The sequence below is a fragment of the Microchirus variegatus genome, assembly GCF_963457635.1.
Source record: "Microchirus variegatus genome assembly, chromosome: 12".
Lineage (NCBI taxonomy): Eukaryota > Metazoa > Chordata > Actinopteri > Pleuronectiformes > Soleidae > Microchirus > Microchirus variegatus.
Window position 1 is genome coordinate 2,809,350 of NC_139813.1, and position 23,452 is coordinate 2,832,801.

Consider the following 23,452-nt stretch of genomic DNA (forward strand, 5'->3'; position numbering starts at 1 on the left):
TGGTGGACGACAGAAGAATTCTTTCCCTGGTGAAGAAAAAGCCCCTCACAACAGTTGGCCAGATCAAAAACACTCTCCAGGAGGTAGGTGTTTGTTTCAAGTCAACAATCAAAAGAAGACTTCAGCAGAGTGAATACAGAGGGTTCACCACAAGATGCAAACCATTAGTGAGCCTCAAAAACAGGAAGACAAGATAAGAATTTGCCAAACAACACCTAAAAAAGCTGTTATAATTCTGGAAGAATATCCTCTGTACAGATGAGACCAAGATCAACTTGTACCACAGTGATGGGAAGAGAAGAGTGTGGAGAAGGAAAGGAACTGCTCATGATCCACAACATACCACTTCATCAGTGAAGCATTGGTGGTGGTAGTGTCATGGTGTGGACATGTATGGCTGCTAATGGAACTGGTTCCCTTGTGTTTATTGATGATGGTATTGGAGATGTCTATGTCTTCCAGACTTCAGGCTGGAATTGACTGCAAAGGATTTGTAACCAAGTATTAAACAATGAAAGTTTGATTTATGATTGTTAAGTTTGTCCAATTACTTTTGGTCCCCTAAAAAGTGGGAGGCTCATATAGAAAGTGTTGTAATTCCTACACCGTTCACTTGATTTGGATGTAAATGCCCTCAAATTAAAGCTGAAAGTGTGCAGTTAAAGCACATCTTGTTCGTTTCATTTCAAATCCATTGTAGTGGTGTATAGAGCCAAAATAAAGAGAACTGTGTCAATGTCCAAATATTTATGGGCCTAACTGTATAAGAGCAGCTTTAAGTCACATCACTTCATCCCAAATTACAATTACAGGATTTGACAGAAAAACCAACAGAGCTGGTGGTGCCTGACACTTTTGCACAGTACTGTGTATATATACAGCATATACTTTTTACAGTAACCATGTTTTTACAGTTTTTTACATGAAAGACGTGTGGCAGAAGCCACGCTGCACATACATGTGTCGTATGAATACGTGAGACAGTGACTTAATATAAACTACACATCACTAAATATAATTTACAATCCCTGGGCTTCACAGATAACAGTTCTTATTTTTGTACATAAAGATTAAAAACTACTGAAACCTGTGAGTGAGTGTACTCTTCTGACATGTCAGTCAAAATTAATGTATGGCATGTTATCCTGTTGCAGAGCCATGAGCCTTCCACCACTGGCCAGTGTATTTAGCTCCAGGATGCTGTGATAGTGTGGTGCAGACGTGTCATGATCCCGCCATGCTTCTGTCCATCGTAGAGCTGCTATTTTCCTGCTTAAATGCTCCAGTTTTCTCTCATCATTCTAAAGCAGATAGTTTTGTTTGATTTTCTCTGCATATTTTTCTTTAATACACAGTGAATTTAAAATAAAAACACAAAACTAATTTATTTGAAAAGCTCAGTATTGAATGCAAGATAGTTTGTTTCCAAATTTATGTTTAAAATAAACGGTGTGTAAAAGGTGCGTTTATAAACGGCAGTGACACGTCTATACTACTCACTGTACCTTCCACGTATCTCAAATAAAATCACAAATATATGAATCGATGTATTCTTTGATCAGCGCAGTGTTGAATGTACAATAACAAGGTACATGTATAGATGGCACAAGGCCCAGTTTAATATAAATATAACATATTATAAATATAAACTACAACTGCCTGATGATTCAAATTAATCTTCTCAAAAGAAGAAATTATTTTGTTATTGATCAAATTAATACTTGTTTTCAAATGTTAGAATAGAATATAAATACTTTAATCATCCCAGGGGGGAAATTGTTTTGACAATAGGTTCAATGCAAGCTCATAAAGAAGCATTAACTACATTTAAACCACATGATGTAAACCTTTTTAACCACTTTTTGTTTTGTTGAATTGGCTGTCGTTTCCAGAAAACCTCTTATTTTGTCTCATCACCCAAAACATGAATGAAAAATTAATAACAGTTCGTACTAATCATCTATTCACATTGGCAGCAACAGAACCATAACATTAATTCTAAATAAGCAGGAGAGTAAATAAGGACAAAGTGACAAATGATGAAAAACAAATAAAACTGGTAAAAATCAGTTTAATATTAAGACTGCTGGTGGCAGTGGGCTATTTCCATCTATATACACATTGCACAATAATAATTAACATCCTGAAATCACAATGTACACTCAATCATGAACTTTCATTTGTCTGAAAGTCCCACAGGGATAATTTAAAGACCCAAGGCTGATGTGATTAAACAGAACAAAATATTAGTACACTTTTCAACTCAGTGGCCCATAAATAAAAACATGCTATTCACATTATCGTATAAAAGAAGACAAAATTGTACAAATGATGTAGAATAATTCTTAACGGTTCATTTCTAAATGAGTGAAAAAAAAAAAATATCACCAGTCTGCAGCAGATTTGACTCACTTTAGTCTCGAGTCTGCTTTAAACAACAGAACAAAAGGAGTCATTTTCTTTTCCAACACCACTGTGGGCTGCATGACCTGCAGCTGTTTTAACATAAGCTCTGAAACGCCTGAAAACCTAGCATCTATTATTATCTTCACCTTAGCAAGGGATTTCCAATTCTGCCGGTTGTTGAATCTAACACGAGTGTCTTTGGCGGTTACACTGGATGTTTTTCTTGTGGACTCTGGTGCATCAACCTTCCTGGTGAAAGTCTGCTCAGATTTATTTGACTGTTCCAGAAACTGTAAGAAAGACATTTCAAATCCCATGGGTTTGAAGGAGGCCAATGGAGCACTCTGCTCAGACGTCTCCTCCTGAAAGACTGCAGGACAAGAAGAGCCCGACTCCTCGTCCTTGCTGGACACCACGTCACTCTTGGTGGTGCGAGGAACTTTCTTTCGTTTGACTAATTTTTCAACGAGTTTGCGTGGACGTCCGCGTTTGCGTTTGACCACCACAGAGCCATCAGAGCTTTCATCATTGGACACTTTGCTATCAAACAAAGTAGCAGGGACATCAGCTGTGGTCCTTCTGCGTAGGACAGGTTTTGAACTTCCATTTTGTCCTCCGTCCAGGCCAGTGTCTGCCACCAGCTCGTTGTCTGACAGGTCAGATGTGTTGTCCGATTTGGAATCGTCACTCCTGTTGGACCGATACTTTTGCCGGGGGAACTTTTTGCAAAAAATGAAATGACTCCGCTGCTGTTCTAGGTACTTTTCTGACAGCCCGTGGCCCATGTAATGTTTTAATGCGCTTCGCTCTGATTTCATGACCGACTCGCATCCTTTGATCATACAGGGATACTGTAGAGGAAATGTCTTGGTGCACATTGCAGATGCCTCCACTTTAGATTTCAAAGAGGGTTTTCCATATTTTGTCCAGTGATTGGTTTTTGACCTGCTGAGTCTTTTTGTGTCACTTCTCCTCTGTAAGAGCTTTTTGTTGCTTTCAATGTTTTCTTTTCCATTACTTGTCTTGGTAATTTGATAAAGCAAGGATTTAGAGTTCTGTTTCATGTCATCTTCTCTTATCTGTTGGTTTTTTAGTTTAGTTGAGGAAAGATCCTGATGTTTTTTCATGACGTGTCTGAGTAGATTCGACTTTGTTGCATAAGAACGGTCACAGCCTTCAACTTCACATGTGAATGAGCCATTCAATTGTTCAGGTTTGGCCAGCTTTATATCTTTATGCTGTTCTTTGATGTGCCAAATGTACTTCCACGAAGTAGTAAAGACTGCCACGCACCCTTGGAGGCCACAAGTAAACTTGCCAAGTTTGATGCTCGATAAGAGACTGACAACGTTATCAATACTGAATTCATGCAGTTGAAGATAGTGCTGCATTAGGCTGGGGACCTCTTGGAAAACTCTGCAGCAGTCTTTTACTTGGCATCTGAATTCAGAAATGTAGGGGCTCTCTGCCTCTGGCTCCTCCTCCTCCTCCTCCTCCTCATCATCATGTTCCATCGAGTCATCCAGTCCGTCATCCTGGTCCTGCTCTTCATTAACCTCCAGTGCTGACAGAGCAGACTGATGGACAGCCCTGTAATGGAGGATCAGATTATGCTGGATGGTAAAGGCTGCCACACATCCTTGATGAACACATCGATATGGTCTGAAGGGACTCATGGCGTCATCAGAGTTGGACTTTTTCTCCTTCGTCTTCTTGCAAATGTCTGTGCTTGGCTGAACCTTTGACTGCTTATTTGTAGCACTGTGTTTATGAATAGACGGAGGCACTGTGAAAGTCGGGGCTTGAATCTGCACAGTTAGAGCTTGGTTGTTCATGGGGGTGATTTGCAAGGGATGAATGACAGTGGAACGAATGTCATCTTGATTTTTCAGTGGCGTTTTATCCATATTAGCTTGTGATGGGCTACCACATTTTACACTATTGTGTAGTGAACACTGTGGTGCTGTGTCTGCCAGTACTGAAACAGAAGCCATTGAGGTTTGAGCGCCTGGAGCTTGATTTGTACTCACTGGCCATGTTTGAATATCAGCAGATGCAGCAGCTTTGGCCTCCCTGCGCTTGATATCCAGATCTGCAATTTCTTTAACAGATAACTTGTGAGCTGACTGGTAGTGGGTGCGCAGGTTTGAGTTACGGGTGAATGGTTTACTGCACCGTTGACATTTGAAGGGAGCATAAAGACCATACCTTTTTTTAACTGCATTCACCATTTCAAGTGTGTAGTTGTGAATTTTGGACAAGTGTTTCCAAAGCGATTCACTTGAAACTGAGTTGAATGTGCAGGTCGTGTCCTCGCAACTAAACGGCTTAACTGCACAAGAATGTGAGCTACGAGAATGGACCTTTGCGGGTACGGTCTGGTTGTTCATAGAGTTGGGATTGTGCTTCATGGGAGGCGGCATCTGATGAGATATTTCTCTGAACAAGTTTAGTCTTTCAAATGCACTCTGAATATCTGCCATCCATAGTTGCTGACTGGCAGACAGCGGAGTAGGTTCAGGATCTGTATCATTTACAACGACTGTTGTGGGGCTTTGCACCTCCTGCTGGGGGGTGGAGGGCTCCCTGAAACAACTAAAGCTTTGTGTGTTCAGTAGTTGTTTAATTTCGTTAGGGGTTCCTGGCAAGATTACATAGTTTTCTTGGATGACTTGTCCTTGATTAGTTGATTCTCTCTTTACATCTGAAGACAACTGATCAAGTCCAGAATTGTTGGAAGGGCTGAACATTTGCCCAAAAGACATATTCTTTGAAATGATACTGGGGTCAGTGCTGTCTGAAATCCATGAGCTGTTTCTACGATGAAAATCACCTGCTAAAATTTGTTCCCGCAATCTCCTTTTAATATCTTGATCAGCAAACTGTCTTTGTGTCTGATCCTGTTTGATACCTTCTTTTGTTGGACTAAGCTGACCATCAGCTAACTCAGCCCACATTACTGGGTTTAAACGTCTTTCTGGTGTCAGAATACTTGTTACAGAGTGACTGTGAATTGTTCCTGGAGTCATGTGGTTTGTGTGACCACTACTAGGTGCAACAGAGTTAGGGCTTTCTCTGAGGATTTGAGAAAGAAGTGGATCAGGGAATTCACTTCCAGTACATCTTTCAGTGGTTTGCTGAGAGAAATGGGCTGCACTGTACGAGTTGCCTTCTTGTCGCTGACCCCTTTCCAGCTGGGCAGTTTCTGTGTGCTGTATCACTGAGCTACTGGGTAAACGCTCACTGGCTCCATAGGGAGCACAAGCATTTTGAAACAACAGCTGGGAAGCTGATGAGTGCACAAAAAGATCAGACATATTGGATTCAGTCATGATTTGTTTAAGAATGTCACCATTTGACTCCCTATTACCATATGCTGGTAAATTATCTTGTGGATAACTGGTAGTGGGATAGTCTTTTGTGGCTGCTGAAGATCTTGTTACCGACTCACAAGGCTTTTCCTGACACACAGCGACAGGGTTATAAGACAACTGTGGCTCTGATGTGCCAACAGTTGGCTCTGAATTGAGCAAGGCAAGAAATGATGCTGGCAGATCTGCATTCATTTGCGACACTTCGTGCGGTTTGCAGGCCGTACCCTTGGACAAATGGCCTCCAAGGGATTTGGGATTGCTAAATTCTCTGAAACACCTGCGACAAAAAAACTTTCCATCCTTAATTATGGCTGGCCATTTGGTTCTTTTGTTTTTCTTGGCTACATTTTGAGTTTGATTAATGACATTTTGAGGTTGGTTGTTTGCAAGTTTTTGGCCTGCACTGTCTGAAGAGTGGCATTTGAACTTTATTGGTCCCTTGGAACCTGAGACTAAACTGCTTTGCATCTGTGACATATATGTTGGAAGACTGTCTTCTACATGTGGTGACGCTTCCTTTGAGCTGTCCATGCATGAGGGGAAAACAGAATGGGGTCCATTTTCCATAAGTGTCGATTGCAAGGACTCAGCTGCTCTGTTCATTATTGAACCCATCACAGAGCTTGGTGGGACACTAAATGGCAGGTTAGCACTACTAGAATCGAGTTGAGGCATGACTTGCAATTTAGATGGATAGACTTGGGAAGATCCACAATTTTGAATCTGTTCGTGTTTAGGGAACGGGTTCCAGCTTCGACTACCTAAACCTTCATTTCCAAACTGAGAGGGAACAATAGGATTTCCCATCAGAAGTGAAGAGGTTTGGTTGTGGAGAGATGAGGTATGGGGATGCAGAGCAGTATAATTTGAATTTGTGTCCATGTTAGTATACGGTGGTGATTGAATTACATTCTGCCTCTGAACTGTAACGTCACTGCCACGCCGATCCTGATGTGAGGTGACTGATGCAAAATGACCAGCAGGTGATGCGCAAGCTGCTGAAAGGTAGGTTACCTTTATCTTAGTATGGCTAGCCTTCCATCGCTCATAGAAATCTGGGTGAATGGTTTTCATGTGCTTGGTCACATTTTTATAGGAGCTGTAGTGCCTTGAGCACATCTCAAAAGCGCAGTGAAATCGCTCTCTTTGTCCTGGAGGGGGACCTGTGGAAGTTGAGGATATCACAGAGTTCTCTGGTCGGTTTCCAGTATGTGGTTGATGGATTACTGTTGGTGGAAGTAGCCGTGACACTCCTGGCTCCAGTGGTCCTGTTAACAGGTTGCTGCTACACGTTGGATGCTGCCGTCCTGGCAATGGTAAATTACATTCAGAGCTGTAACTCATTGATCCCGTATTCCTATTAATTGGGAACATTTGTGGTTGGTCTTGTAAGACATGTGTATTACAGCTACTTGACAGATGACCTAAATTCTCTTCAAATGTGGGTAAAGGATGATTCTGTTGATGAGGTCTCATATAATGAAAAGAACTTCCACCAAGAACATCTCTGTGTCTATTAGCATCAGGTGAGGTAAGTGCATTCACAGGTTGAATCACAGAATTATTTAAATTCTGTGTCTCACTGGCTGAGAGAGGCATATTTTGTGGCTTCTGTGGTACTCTGTAGGGTCCTGCGGTTTCCACAGGTGGTTGGGAAGATTTGAGCAAACTTTCATTAAACACTGGCAGTCTTCCATGATCTAGGTTGTCTTTGACACTCTCTTGTAGTTGGGGAGTATGATTTGAAACCATCTGTTCAAGTGAAGAGCCGATTTGAATTTTTTGTGAAGTTTGTTCAGAAGTTGGACTTTCATTTTGAGTGTCATGACCTTTCTGGTGTAAATCCAGCTGTTGTTGTGAATGGAACACCTTTTCACAGTCCACAACTTTACAAGTGAAAGTTTTATAATGATGTGCCTCATGGTCATACAGTTTGAAGGCTTCACTGAAAATCTTGCCACAACTGGGAAACATGCATCTAGCCTTAAAAACAGAATGCGTTTTCCTGTGTAGGAGGAGTTCAGTGGTCCGCAAAAAACTTGCCTTGCAGTTCAACTGTATACAAATATAAGGCCGTGTGCCACAGTGGACCTGTAAATGATCATTTAGATGAGTGACATTAACAAAGTGGCGGCGGCAATACTGGCAAACAACCTTTTTCTTCTGCATTTCAAGGAAAGTCTTTGCTTCCTCGTTGTCCCCATGGCCTTTAACATGTGCAATGAGATTTTTGAAAAATTTGAAGCTCCTTCTGCATTTTCCAACAGGGCATACATTTTCCTCTTTACACTCCGTGTTACATCTCTCCAACTTGACCTGCACATTATCAAGCAACCCTCTTTGCCCTGAGGAAACACTATTTTTATATTGTTCATTTTCCGTCTTAGCCTTTAAATCTGTAAAAACAGGGGCAGCCATTTTGGGATGAGCCAATGTCTTGCTCGTGTTCATTGCAGTTAGCCTTTCCTTGCAAGACTGTTTAACATGTGATGTTACATGGGGAATTAATGTATCTTTTGAGCTAAAGGTTTGAGCACATATAGGGCAGGTGTATACTCCACTGTTCAGATGAGTTTGTGCATGGCGCACAATCCTGTGGCCAAGAAATTCCTTGTCACACAGCACACAGTACTGCATATACACCTGCCAGTTTCTGAATCTGGCAGATATGAAACCTTGTTCTCTCAGTTTCTTCATTTCTCTGTTCTTCTCCTTTTTGTCTGTTACAGCTTTTAGTTCATAAGTGCCACCGACTATGTGGTCAGGGATATTGCTAAACATCTCCTTAGTGAAAAACTCTCCCTCTTCTTCTGGACTTTCATTATCATTCAGCAGGTCAATGGATGACACTATTGAAGCCTCTTCACCCATTAATCCAAGACAATGACGCTTCAGTGTTTTCCAGTCCCAGAACTCTGGGTCAAAAGGCCACTGGGTTTTAAAAGCCAATAGGAGCTCACATCGTAGAGAGTTGGGAATGGGCATCTTCTCCTCCTCCAGTTTTTGATCTGGTTCATTATACAGAGTCTCCACAGCATAGTATGAATCAACTGTAGGCTCCAGGAGGAACACGGTGAGCTGACAGGCTCGCTTCACCTCTAGGTCAGTTGGAAGCAAACATAAAATTGTTTTACAGACAGTGGCCTTGGTGTTTCCATCATCCGATTCCATTTGCAGAGCTCTAATGCACATTTCAATGCACACCGGGACTCCAATGCTGTCAATCTATAAAAAAGAAGAAGCCACATAATTCAAAGATGCAATACACTTGGAACAACATTCTAACATCTGCTATTATTTAAAATTAAAATAGCACTTTATATTTAATATTTAAAGACTTATTGGTGGAGGAAAATAATTCTAAAACTTTGATGCACCACAATTGTCTCAAAGATGATGAAATAGATTCAGAAAAAGCAAGACAAAAATCTGCTGTGTATATGTCCGCCCGTGGTCTAAACAAATACGTTTGAGTATTTTGTTTGGACACAGAACATGAACTACAACAGCTATGGTGAATTCACTGAAATCTCTGGGGTGCCAAGATAACCTGTTCACTGCTTTCAGTGCACAACTTTGTCAACAGACACACTGTTCCCTGCTGCTGTTACAAATCAAGCTTGAAGACCACATCAACACTGAAGACCTAATATTACTACTAATAACTGACAACAGGCAGCTGTTCCAGGCCCACAGGACAGGACTTATTGTCCTGTCATAAACTACTAAATGAAGAACGGTTTAGTTTAACACAGAAGAAACTACTCGGGGACAAAGAAACTTAAAACTCTGGAATCACAGTATGTTTGGGTGTATTACATACTGTTCATAAATACATATGAAACTATATTAAGTAATATAGTGTCTGTGAAGATAGCTCTAGTTTTCTTCGCCGCAACTCAAATTCACTATTAATCTTCAACAATCATTGTTCTGGGAAAAATAATGGAGGCATTATTCAAATTTTATCCGTTTACATTAAAATATAGCTGAAATAATATAATCACAAGGCACCATCTAACACAAGGCAAAATGCAAATAGAAGTCAGACGTCATAAAAAAGGCTAATTACTGCATGGCATCTAGCATCTTTTCAGGCTGGCATTACTGGCTGGATCCACAACAGCTGGAGGAAGCATGTAGAAACTCTCTTTTCATTAGGTACACTGCAGCATACAAGCCAATAACCGAGTTACTCTCAATACTTTCCAAAGGATGCATAAAGCCCTTTCAGATACCCAGAGATTCCTTCGGCTAGTGTATAAAAATGACAGCTGAAAGGTTAATGGTTAAAATTGGTGTTTTTCAGTAGGATAATACGAGGATTACTGACTGTTTACCTACCTCTGACTGGATGACCTTGATGAGAAACAGGATGTGGTACATGGTTTTGGAAAGTAAGGACATCTGACGGCATCTGTCAAGAAAGGTCTGCTCTGATGGCTCCAATCGCCTCAACAGCTTGCTCCAAAACAGTGTGAGCTCCCTGGTTGAAGGAAAGAAAATTACTGTCTGATTATGAGCTATTAATTAATCTAACTACTCAGACACATACACTGTGTGCACAATTATTAGGCAAGTTGTATTTTAGAGGATTCATTTTATTATTGAACAACTACAGTGCTCTCGGTTAATCCAAAATGTAAATGAACCTAAACCTGAATATTTAAGAAAGTAAAAGTGAGATTTTGTTTTTCTTAAGAGAATACATGTGCACAATTATTAGGCAACTATTAGTGTGCAACTAAATTAAAAAACAAAAATTTTCCCATCTCACTTGTTTATTTTCATCTGTTAAAGTGAGAATAATAAAGCAACTCAAAATTTACAAATAAACATTTCTGACAAAAAAAAATCAGTGACCAATATAGCCACCCTTCTTTTCAATAAGTGTCACAAGCCTTCCATTCATGGAGTCTGTCAGTTTCTTGATCTGTTGACAATCAACTTTTTGTGCAGGAACAACCACAGCCTCCCAGACACTGTTCAGAGAGGTGTACCGTTTTCCTTCACTGTAAATCTCCAGTTTAAGCGGGGCCCACAGGTTCTCAATAGGGTGTAGGTCAGGTGAGGAAGGGGGCCATGTCATTATCTTTTCATCCTTAAGGCCTTTACTGGCTAGCCATGCAATGGAGTACTTCGATGCATGCGATGGAGCATTGTCCTGCATAAAAATCATGGTCTTCTTGAAAGATGCAGACTTTTTCCTGTACCACTGCTTGAAGAAAGCGTCTTCTAAAAACTTGCATTAGGTTTGGGAGTTGACTTTGAGGCCATCTTCAACCCGAAAAAGGTCCAACTAGCTCCTCTTTAATAATACCAGCCCACACCAGTACCCCACCTCCACCTTGCTGGCGTCTGAGTCGAAGTGGAGCTCTGTGTCCATTACTGATCCAGCCGCAGGCCCATCCATCTGGTCTGTCAAGAGTCACTCTCATTTCATCAGTCAATAAAACCTTTGAAAAATCTGTCAGATATTTCTTGGCCCAGTCTTGACGTTTCAAACTTGTTTGTTTTGTTCGTGGTTGGGTTTCAGCCTTCCTTACCTTGGCCATGTCTCAAAGCACTGAACACCTTGTACTTCTGGGCACTCCGGGTAGGTTGCAGTTCTGGAATATGGCAGCACTGGAGGATAATGGGTTTCTGGTAGCTTCACATTTGATTCTTATCAAATCTTTGGCAGTTAATTTGCGTCTTTTTCTCTCGATTTCTTACGACCCTGTTGGCTATTTGCAACAAAACGTTTGATGGTTCTGTGGTCACGCCCCAATATCTTAGCAATTTCAAGAGTGCTGCATCCCTCTGAAATACTTTTTAAAATTTTTGACTTTTCAGAGTCTGTTAAATCTCTTTTTTGGCCCATTTTGCCTGAGGAAGAGAAGCTGCCTAATAATTATGGACAGCTTGATATAGAGTGTTGATCTCTTTAGGCCACACCCTCCCTCAATACACAAATACACATCACCTGGTATGCTGAAATCCAATAAGCACTCAAGTTTATACAGCTTGAAATTGGAAAATATGCATAAAAATTATGATATGGCCAAAATACTCACTTGCCTAATAATTGTGCACACAGTGTAGTGACCATGACCTAATTCATTAACTACTCAAAACATATGGCGACACAAACATGTAAGAGAAAAGTTAAATCAACCAACACCGAGGGGGCACTGACAAAATTCTGAAAGGGAATGAAGGTTTGTAAATATATATGACTTTATCAATACTTATCATCCCTCTGAATTGTTTGTGGCCCATAAATTTATTCAGCAGTGGTGCTTTGTCCCTTCAAGATGTTCAGTCACTAAAACTTGACATTCTATAATTGGGCTGATGATTTTCACTCAGGCACTGTGTGAGCAAAACACCCTCTGTTAACTTGGAATTATTTTGAGTTCTTGGCTTACCTAGTGCATCAAATCTTATTCTATAGGTGATTATCATTGCAGGAACTGGGGTCTTCAACAGCAACTGTGTTTTCACCTCAGGTTGTTATTATTTCAACCACTCAACTTTGTATGTCTTTACAGCAGCACTATGTGAATCTCCTTTCAGTTGTGTCACCAGGGTTTCCCCCAGAAAACATGCTAAGCCCGGTGGTGCATGGCTTGTTTTAAGATTCACTGGCCAATTGCTTAATGAGTATTTAACTTAAGTGAAAAAAAAGATATTATTTATTTAATTTGTGAGTGTGACTTTTTCTAAGTCTCTATAGTTGGCGTAAAAGTATTGTTAATAAACGTCTTACAATAACACATAAAAGTCATAGTTTAATTTTTTTTTTTCACAAAAACACAGTGGGCCCGCTGAGAGGTCCTACCACCGGCCTTAGCATGTTTTCTGGGGACAACCCTGCCACTACTTCCATCCTGACAGTACAGAAGGAACAGTTTTATATAAAGACATGAATTTATATTTTTTAAAGAATAATTTGTGTTGATATTTCAAATGAATGACTTATGGTGTAAACAGTGATCTTTCTGTGGACTCGAGTGGAACTTCTTGTGGCCATGGCTAGTTATATCTTTCACCGTGGTGGAATCTGCAGAAACACCATGTTAATTGAATATGGTTCCTGGAACTACACTATGTAACAGAGGGATTAACTGCTATCTAGCACGTAAGGAAACTCTTTGCACATGAAGAGACTTATGTTTTCTTACCAAGCACAGTAGTTATCTCCTTGAAGAAGCTGTCGGCTCAAGAAAGCTGAACATAGACTGAAAGCTGCCATCTCATCTCCATCAGACTCCAGATTGCAAATCATCTCCAATGCATCACGACAGTCCTCTTTTGAAAGCTGTACAAATTAAAACCATGGCTGGAGTAAGTCTCAGTCATCTTTCAATACTTTGAAAAAATACAAAACATCCTGAGGACACACATGCTACAAGACAAGGTTGGAACTGTAAGAAGTAGGGATGCAATAATTATAGTGAACATTGACAACAAAATACGTTGCCAAACTTCACTTTACTTCATTCTTCTTCTTCACGCTGTAAATTGGAATAACATATTTTTTAAGTGGGTCATCTCACATTCAAACTTTCTTTGTTTTTCCCGAAAACCCTCTTTTTTCAGTTAACAAGAAAAACAGAAAAAAACAATTACAAAACATGTGGAGGGGGTTGTAATGAAGCTTCAGTGTGATGGTGTGTGTAAATCAACCTGCTCTGGTCATAGACAGACTGCCATGCCATTTTTCCCCATTGTCCTCATAATGTATCCGTTTCTTCGCATTGAATTGGTGTGCATGGGAGGGTATACTACAATTCACATCTGAATTATTCACACTTTCGTCATACCTGGTGTGCAAAGACCTTTATAAGTACACACACTTTCACATCACGTATCCAAAACTCTCTAATAACATGAGGAAAATTTGACAGTAGTTGCTTTTTAGAAAAAGAAATGCTGGAGGGGTCAGAATACTCGCTAAATATATCGGAAAAAGCTAAGTTGCTAAGTTGGTGTCCAATGACAAGCCGGACTAGAAGTCAGACACCATTCCAACATTATAAGCACAGCATGTCTACATCTTTGCCCTCTTTGCTCACAGTATAGTGGGACAGTGGTAGGGCTGTAATCAACCAAAGAAACCCTTGGTCGACTAAAGTCCAGAAATTTCGACTAAAAATCGATTAATCGGGTTACAGTTACATCGTTCTTGTCAATAAAGATGTTATATTTAGGGATGCACAGATAATTTGGTGGTCGAAACACAGTGAATTCACTGTGGAACAGAACCTGTTAAACGCTGGAAAGTCTCTGCACAAAAGCGAAACTTGGCTGCGCTTAAATTTTTTTTTACAAAAACGCCGTGGGCCGCCGGTGGACCCCAGAGGTAACACCGGGCTTAGCAGGTTTTCTGGGGGAAACCATGTAAACCAGTATGCGCAGAGAGAGAGAGAGCAAGCGAGAGAGATCTGCGCTCTTGGTCATTAGTTCATTTACTTATTTTTGAGTAGGTAATATGTTGTGAAATATGTTATGTTGTGTAAATAAACTACCTATACAAGTAATTTCGTCTGGTTGTATTAGTTCGTCCTGTTATTGACGTCATGCTGTCATCATCTGACAGTCTGGCTGATTTAAAGCCTCCAGATGCACCGCACACCAGATGCGCGCGTCATTGATATCATGCGCAAATACAGATATTCGAATATTTGTCATTTTTGAGTAATTTTGACAGCCCTAAACAGCCTCATGCAAATCTCAATGCATTGCCCTTCTCATGACGACTACAACCCACTCAATGCAGTCACTAAATGGGAGTAGTGGCAGAAGGTCCGGTAGGCCACAGTTCTGTGACTGAGTGTGTTGGTTGTCATCTACAACACAACAAATCTAGTCTGGAAATAAATATATTATTTATTATCAACATAATGTATTGTGTTTTTATTATATTATCAGTAAGTAACAACTCATAATGTAAAAAAAGATTTTCGGGACGATTTAGGATGATTCGGGACGGTTCAAAATGTTTTACGTGACGTTTCCGGGACGGTGGTGAAAAAAGTTAGTTTTAATCCCTGCCTTACAGGCTCCGGTAGAAACATGGCGTCTCGCTGCTAACAGTGGCTATGCAACCGCGGCCCGCGACCATGTTATTTTACATTACTTTTTGAAACACTACGAAAATGAAACAAAAACTATTATACAGCGACTAGACAATGCAGGAGCACATAATATGTATAAAAAAGTGGATTTTGGGTTATATAAACCCATAAATACTACACAGTGTCCCTTTAATTCTTCATCCATGGGATCACTGTCAAAAGGAAATGCCATGTTAGTGAAAATAGTCACCACCTAATATAACTTCTAATGTTGATGGAAGAACAGACGGCAGAACTATGCTACGCCAAAAGTCGCCTGCTGACTGAATGAATGAGGAAATCAAATATCGTGTGTGACTGAAAGTGGGCGGAGAGAGAGAGAAACTCCAGGTTTGTTGAGAAAAACCTGGTCATATAAAGCTTTTGACAGATCAAGGACACTACACCTAAAAAACACAAGGTGGTTAACCTCAAACATGTTAAGTGATGTTTCACAAACATTTACAGATCTATATGCGAGGCATAGGGCTGGGCGATATATCGATATTTACAATATATCGATATATTTTTAAATGCGATATGGAATTAGACCCTATCGCGTATATCGATATAGTTCAAATTAGCGCTGTGATCCTTGCTCCAGACAAGGAGCTCTCTGCACTGCTCCTCGCACCCCGCCCCTCTTTCATGCACAGAGAGGGGAGGGGCAGGTACAGACACTCCGCTTCACATGGAAAAAGCAGCAACGCCTGCAGAGCGTGCGGAGGAGAGTGTCTGGGTTAGTTAAAGAAAAAGCAGTGGCTCAATAATTACGAATTAGGGATGCACCGATTAATTAATTTAAGAGAGAGAGAGAGAGAGAGAGAGAGAGAGAGAGAGAGAGAGGTAATTTACTTATTGTTGTGTGTAGGTCCTATGTTGTGAAATATGTTTAAGCTTAAATAAACTACACATACAGGTAGTGATTCGTTTTTGTATTTTTAGTTGTATATTGGATGTGAACAACATGGTTCCATAACACTGCACTTTTAAGATGTGTGTGAATATTCCACAGCATTATTTAGTTCTATTTTATAGTGGTAATCTGTTCAAGCAGTCACACTTTAAGTTATTATGTTCCATGGTAGCATGTTCAAATGTATCATGACAATTGTTTTGTATTTTTATATATACTTCTATTTTATAGTGATTCATTTTTGTATTTTTAGTTGGATATTGAACGTGAACTGATTGTATTTCTATGTTTAAATGTTCTATTAAAGAGAAAAGATGCAAAAATATATCTTTCTGTATGCTGAAAAGTGGTTTAAAAAATTGAAATCAGAATCGGCTAAAATCGGTATCGGCAGGTCAAACTTCTTGAAAAATCGGCCCCTAAAATGGCGGTGCATCCCTAATACGAATCTTTTTCACCACTTAAAAACGTGGCACAAAGTGCAATAGGCAGAGTGTGTGAAACTGCGCGCTGCAGAAGCCACAGGCGCAAGCCGTCCACAACCCGACAAAACTCCAGACAAGTGGTGTGCAATAACAAAAGCGGTGTCCTTTCACATTGCCAAAGACACGTTAATGAAAAGCTAATGAAAACGATGGACCCGAGATATGCGCTTCCCAGTCGCAACTATTGTGCACGAGAAGCACTGCTGCAAATGTGACGTCAGACAGTCTTGCAAACCGGCTCGCTAACGTCACCCATTTAGCGTCGACCAGCGATATGTGGTCAAGCAGCACATGTGACAGCACTACTGTTTATCAAAGTAAAATAAAAGAGGGGGAAATGTTTATTGAGTTGCTGCTCTGTTTCTTGTGCAACTGGTTGAGACTGTTCAGATAAGTTAACAAAAAGGAAAAGGTAATCTGAAGCTGATGTTTAAAAATGTTTTTCTTAAAATTAGCACTTGTTGTCTCTATATATAAATGCTGTCCTTTACTAGGGTTTGTCATATTTTGTTCTTTTATAAGAGAAGAAAATCTGTAATTTGATTTTCCAAAGCCATTTATAGTTGTCAAACTAAAACATTTTGATATTGTACTTTTCTCATATACACATATTTATTTCAGAAAAAGATTAGGCTATTTTTATTTAAGATATTTTTTTATTTAAATGTGCACCTTATGGAGCTTTGATTTTATAAAAGGCACTCCTGTTGTTATACAGTGTTTATGTTTTCATTTTATTATTATTATGAGTAGTTTTCAATAAAACTACTCATATTTGGCTTTGACTGAACATTTCATAGCTCTCACTTTGCAGAAAAAATATTGAGATATATATCGTATATCGTTATTCAACCAAAATATATCGAGATATGACTTTTGGTCCATAAGCCCTAGCGAGGCATGAATGAGAGGACAAATTTGAGCCTATCTGACTCAATCTGTCACCTTCTGACATTTATCATTTCTTTAACACAGCTGGTGAAGAGGGTCAACAAAAGCAGGACTCCATCCATGTGCATAACAAAAGTAAAGTTAGTGCTGGGCGGTATACCGGTTCACACAGAATACCAGTTTATATTTTCTAACTACAAGTTTTTCTTACAACGTCATCAGGGGTCACGGCATCAATTTTCACAGCTAGCACAGGGGGGTATGTGTCGGTGTAGCGTTGTAAAGTTGATTTGAATTTGTGCGTTTATATTTTTGTTCAGTGTATTTGTTTCAAATCAACTGGGACAAGAGTCTGGACCTTATTTGAGAGCGTGAAGCCTTGTTGGCACGGGGAGAGAGAGAGAGAGCGCGTTATGAAATATATAATATATGTTGTGAAATATAAACTTAAATAAACTACATACAGTTGGTTATGTGTCGTCGTATTAGTTTGTCCTGTTGACAGTCTGGCTGATTGAAAACCCCCAGATGCATGATGCAAATACAATGCGAATATCTGTGTTTTTTTAGAGGGAATATTCAAATATAATTTTTGAGCAATTTTAACAGCCCTAGTAAGCATGTCTTAGAATATCAAGAATGCATGAAGTTAAGGTCGGCACCCTCCACATCAGCAGGTAACACAGGGAATTGTTATAAAATATGTTGATTTACACAGTAAAAGTTCAGTATTTTGACTGCAATTGTCTTTGCATTCTGATTCCTCACTTCATTAGAATCATGAGTAGCTCTTCTTTGTAAAGAGCATCATTTTCTGGGGCCATGCGAACCTGTAATAGTGTGCAGTTATTCTACAGTATACAGAAAATACTACAGAATCTACTGCAGTAATTCTGGTGTCAACCAGTAGAAAATGCTGTGAACACCTGCTTATGCATGAAAAATACCGTGAAATAGTTAGAATTTTGAAAAATACCGTGATATATAATTTTGGTCATACCGCCCAGCACTAAATAAAGTTTAGCAATGGTATCTTTCTCATACCTGCTTGGCTCATAATGAAATTTCAACTATACCATAAAAAAGTTTTCCAGTCCTGATCTGGTTCAAATAATATAATGCACTTATCTACTTGATGAGATCACATAATTTTTTCTTTAATAGCATGTGACTATTGACTGGCAAATACATACCAAAATACTACTGAACTGCGAGGCTCCACTTACCTCTTCCATTAGATGATCCTGATCAGAAGTAGAACAGAGGCAGACCAGATAGAGCTGTTTGAAAGGCCCCTTCCCTTGGAAAACAGAGCACTCTGAGCACGTCTTTGCCAGCAGTGCAGCCTTCTCCAGCTGCTTCTCTTTCATCAGTTGCTTCACTCTCAACTCTGACAGTACCAGTCCCTCCTGCATCAGGTACTCCTCAACTGAAAACCAATGGCAATGTTAATGGAGCACATATATGAGCACCTATATTAAAGCCAAAAAAAAAATTGGGGCCAAATAAAATAATTAGCTGAGCTACTCGTCTGTCATCTGTCGCGCACCTCACCGATCACTGTCACAGCTTGCAAGTCGCGTGCATCTCTGACAGAGCAGTGTCGCCAACATGGTGACTGTCGCTAAATCTCCCGACTTTTTGTGGTATTTGGAGACTCTTACGTGAAAGCACTTATCACAATTACTGTGATCAACCAGCAGCATGTGTTGCCGGGATCACCTCCCAAACACAGTAACCTCCACAGTCCCAGCCTACAGTCAGAGTAGAGCGGAGAACCTTCACACTCTGTGTCCAGGCTGCCAATGAATCTGCATGCGCATAGCTGCTGCCGTTCCGCCCTGGAGGGTGGGACTTTGAGGGAGGCAGAGGTGTTCATGTTCAAATTTTTACTAAGTGCTGTGAGGCATGCAGGAAAGGTAAGTATAGCTTTAAAATAAACAGGAAAAGCCCTTTACATTTTATTCTCAGATGTACTTCAGGACAAACCTTTACAGTTAATGTGACCATTTATTACATCTGTAATATTTCCATGACCAGACTACTGTAGGGCTGCAACAACTAGCGGACAAGTAGTTGACAGGACGTTAGTGACGTCAACGTGTGTGTTTACCACTGAATGCAATGCTATGCGAGTGAGACATCTCACTTTTCCCAAATCTTTGATGCACTGACAGCACATATGCACTAGTGACCGGGAAAAGAATGGGAAGCAACAGCATGTGAGCGAGCGAGAGGTGTTATGGTACAGGTAATGTGTATGTATGTTTTAGGCATGTTAAAAAAAAGTAAATCGGACCCACGTCTGTTTGCTACGTTGCAACATTTTTCTGACTGATGCAGACCAAAGCAATCGAACTATAGGTCTGAAATACCAATTAAGAGATAATTATGACAAAAATAGTCCGCTGATTTCTTGACTACCAAAACAATTATTAATTGTGGCCCTATTGACCCTTATAATAATCATCCATACCATGTCCTCTCCATTTTTAGTAAGAAAACACCAGTACAGAGAGTAACTCACCAAGTTCAGGCTGTATATTTTCATTGGACAAAAGGCCTCGCAAGATCTTGTTGGTCCAAACGCCATCATACTGGCCCAGAGCAGACAACGGGGACAGCTGAGTGAGTCCATTCTCCTGCAGCTTACTGTGAGCAAACTATACCCGGGCATAAAAAAGAACATATTTAATCAAATATTTAGAGCCAATTATTTTGTAGTTAACATCACTGTTTACCACTGACAGCTTAAAATGTGACATTTTAACTTGAAAGCTTCAGAGAACCTTTACAATAACTTAAAAACAAAATTTTTTTTTGGGAAGGCTGTGTGTGTGTGTGTGTTGTGGCTTTAGCTTTACCTGCAAAGATGACTTAAAACTGTCCCACAGGCCCTCTGGAATGTCCTTCAATGAAAGCAAGAGCTCCACAAAACTCCTACAGAAAAACAGGACATCAAATGAGCAGGACATTGGTTTGGGTTTGCCCTTTAAATATGATGTAATAACATACACTATTTAACAGAAAGGCTGTAATTTAACAAGATTTCATGAAAAGGACTTACAGTGACAGCCTCTCAATCACAAGAGGAACATTTTCACACTGCAGGGAGAGGAATGGAGAAGCCTGAGCATAACTCAGCAAGGCCACTATATAAACTTCCACCAATGGCAAAGGTTCATCTTCTATCTTCCAACGGCCTGCATACTCCAGAAGTGTCTACAGAGAGAGAACATCAACATCATTTACTTTTAATAAAGGCTATTTGGTTAATCTAATGTAACCTGCAGAAATAAACCAACAGCCGAGAATGATATATGTGACAAAGGAGGTCTCAGAAAGCCTGAAGGCTGAAACTGTAGGTTGTTTAGTTAAGGTATGGGACTTTTTTTGTCAAACAAAACAATCGACATTTGTGCACCTAGACAAAAAAATAACATTAAAAAAGTCAAAGTGTCACAAACACGTAAAGTTCACGACCAACGAGGTTAAGGAAGCTGTGCACGAAAAGGTGAGCCTGCTGTACAGGCTCCCTGCGCTCTCAGATGATGGTGCGCGCATTGAGGAGGACGAGTCACCGGCCCGTTTTTGTGAATGGAATAGGTGAGGGTGGGTCGGTAAGGTAACTATGGAGCTTGCGCTAATGTTTAGGATGGGGGTAGGGGACACAACAATAAGCTGTCTACACGAATGAAGACGGCATCTCACCCAGTCAAGATCCTGCACTCTGGTGGACACAACAAGCGCAGGTTCAAAAACCTGAACTGTCTGGCGACACACCTGTGCCAGCAGAGAGAAAACTCTCCGCTCCGCTTTTTTTGCCCCTCATTTTTATTATCACTGCTTTGATGGTCAACATTGGACATTACAGCCATGTTTTTGAGCCTAAAACGAAGTAGTACACTGTAGAATAGTGTCCACCCCTGCGTTGCTGCTGCTGTAAAAAAAAAATTAAAATCGACAAATGGACCTCGACAAACGACTCTCAAAATGTTGTGTAATTCCCATCCCTAGTTTAGTTAGTTCCATTAGTTAGTCCATAATTAGTCCAAGGTGTGGGCTGAGGGATGGGAGCTGTGGTGCATGTGCAAAGCCCCAGACCAGCTGGAGTTCAACTCTGATCTGACACAACATGTGCAGTAAGTATTGTATTATCTGCCTTATCTCAATGTATTAGTCAAATTCGACGTGTTGGTCTGACTTAGAGAAACACATTTCAAGCAGCACACACAGGCATCCTTCAGATCTTAACTGTGAACTGTTGAGTCTATCTGGTGCTATATAATGTATTTTTGTCTTGGTCTAATGCATATTAAATTATAGTGTGAGTGTTAGGTGTTGGTTATGTGCATGCAGTGTCAACATTATTACAGAAACATTATGGTCATTATAGGCATCTGAGAAAAGAGCCCAGGGTTGAGGGTTTTAAAGACAAAATGAATGCAATTTATGTTCACAATTAATTAACAATTTTGTCTTATCTGCAATACTCTTAAGTGTTGTATTTTTAATCCGTCCTCGTTTTTTTCAATTATCAGCTATATCACACTTGATACATGCCACAATGACAATATGGATCCATATTATATTCCTAACTAAATGCTCGTGAGAGACGTTGGACTAACGCGGAAGGCTGTGCTCCAAGATCAACAAAGAAACCGAATGAAAACACATCTTAAAGAAGATTGATGTTCCAGTTTTCCATAGGGGTTCTTGTAGAATCAAACCCAAGACACGGCTATTGTTATGGTCCTGGCATACAAATATAGTTTTCCACCTTATAATTCATCCCACCAATACGCTCTGTTATAATGCGCATATGGGAGCATACGGCACACCTCTTCTGCAGGAGCGTGCGTTCCATTCGGCACGTACACACGAAATTCACCGCGCGAAAATTCACTAATCCTCACGTTGTGTCCTTTCAATTTAACTATCCTTATACGAAAGAGACAACTTAAAATATCAGACTGTTGGTGACTTTTGAAATTGGGGAGAATTTTACAGAGCAAGACGGTGCGTATCGTCAGCTCGCTCCGTTACCATCACATACGATCTGCGAAATTAGTCTCACGAGAACGCGCACGTAGCTAGACACACTGAGCTATAAGCGAACATTTGGCTAACTACTGGTAAAGCTGGGTGAACGACAAGCTGACGTATAATTGAGAATTAATACCACCCATGTACACTTGTCTATGCGTTTGTTGACAATATTACGAAACAAAGAAACGTGCGACAACTGAATACATATGTTAACAATATAAAACAATAACGTTACGTTGCCTACATCCTGCAAACACAGCTAACATGCTAACGTGTGTTAAAAGCTAAGTAGCTGCGCTAGCCAAATCAGTGGCCAGTTTCATTTTATACCTTGTTCTACGAACATTAATATCAGCAGCCACTTGCACGTGCGTTTATATTTATTGAAGAAATCTTAAATGCGAACACTCGAGCAACCCAAGCATCGTTCGACTAGGTTTAAGATCAGTTACTGGATTCTCCAGAACCGAGGGCGAAGCGTTATTGTTAGCTTCTGCAAGTCTGTTAGCTAAAGACGAGATGATACACTTACCCTACAAAACCCTTGACAATACTCAGAGGACGATTGGACCCGGCAGTTGCTGCTCTCTTTAACTACAACTTCTTGTAGATCCTGCAAACGTTGCCGGAGTTCCCAAATCGTTTTACTGATATCTTTCCCAGGACTACGGTCCTGTTCGGCCTCCTCGTCCGCCATCTTCACACCCAGCTCCAGCGCGTACCACTAAAGCGTCGCTACGTAACAGCGTAAAGTGCGTACGTAATGACATGGACTGTGTCACTTGTCAGCCATCAACAACAACACGACAGAAACATCAATTTGTCTGTCAATAATATACTGAGCGACATTAAAATAGAGTCCATAGAGTTTGATTTAAAAAAACATATTACAAAAGAACCTGACAGAATTACAGAATATTAGGTCAATATTCTGAATTGATTGAGAGGATATACTGTAGTTTGGGATGTACGTTTTGTGTCATGTTTTTGTAAAGTCTATATATATAAAATATAAATAAATAAATATATATATATCTCGCAGGGCTATATAGCGATGGACTGGCGAACACACACACACACACACACACACACACACACACACACACACACACACACACACACACATATTATATATATATATATATATATATATATATATTGATACGTGTGTGTATATTGATTTATTTTTTGCAGTCAGACTCAGAATGGCTGACATTTTGTTCTAACACC

At 40.1% G+C, this 23,452-nt stretch overlaps 1 protein-coding gene across 1 annotated transcript; it reads right to left on the bottom strand.

Annotated features, from left to right (window-relative positions):
- Window positions 1–2,129: 2,129 nt before the first annotated feature.
- znf292b (zinc finger protein 292b) lies at window positions 2,130–22,919 on the bottom strand (the record flags this gene model as incomplete). The annotated part of the gene is made up of 8 exons (XM_083899084.1): window positions 2,130–9,005; window positions 10,125–10,266; window positions 12,947–13,083; window positions 18,400–18,602; window positions 19,701–19,836; window positions 20,038–20,113; window positions 20,241–20,395; window positions 22,755–22,919. The coding sequence occupies 8 exons, from the start codon at window positions 22,917–22,919 to the stop codon at window positions 2,409–2,411; spliced, it is 7,611 nt and encodes a 2,536-aa protein (XP_083755210.1). The 3' UTR covers window positions 2,130–2,408.
- Between the last annotated feature and the right edge of the window lie 533 nt (window positions 22,920–23,452).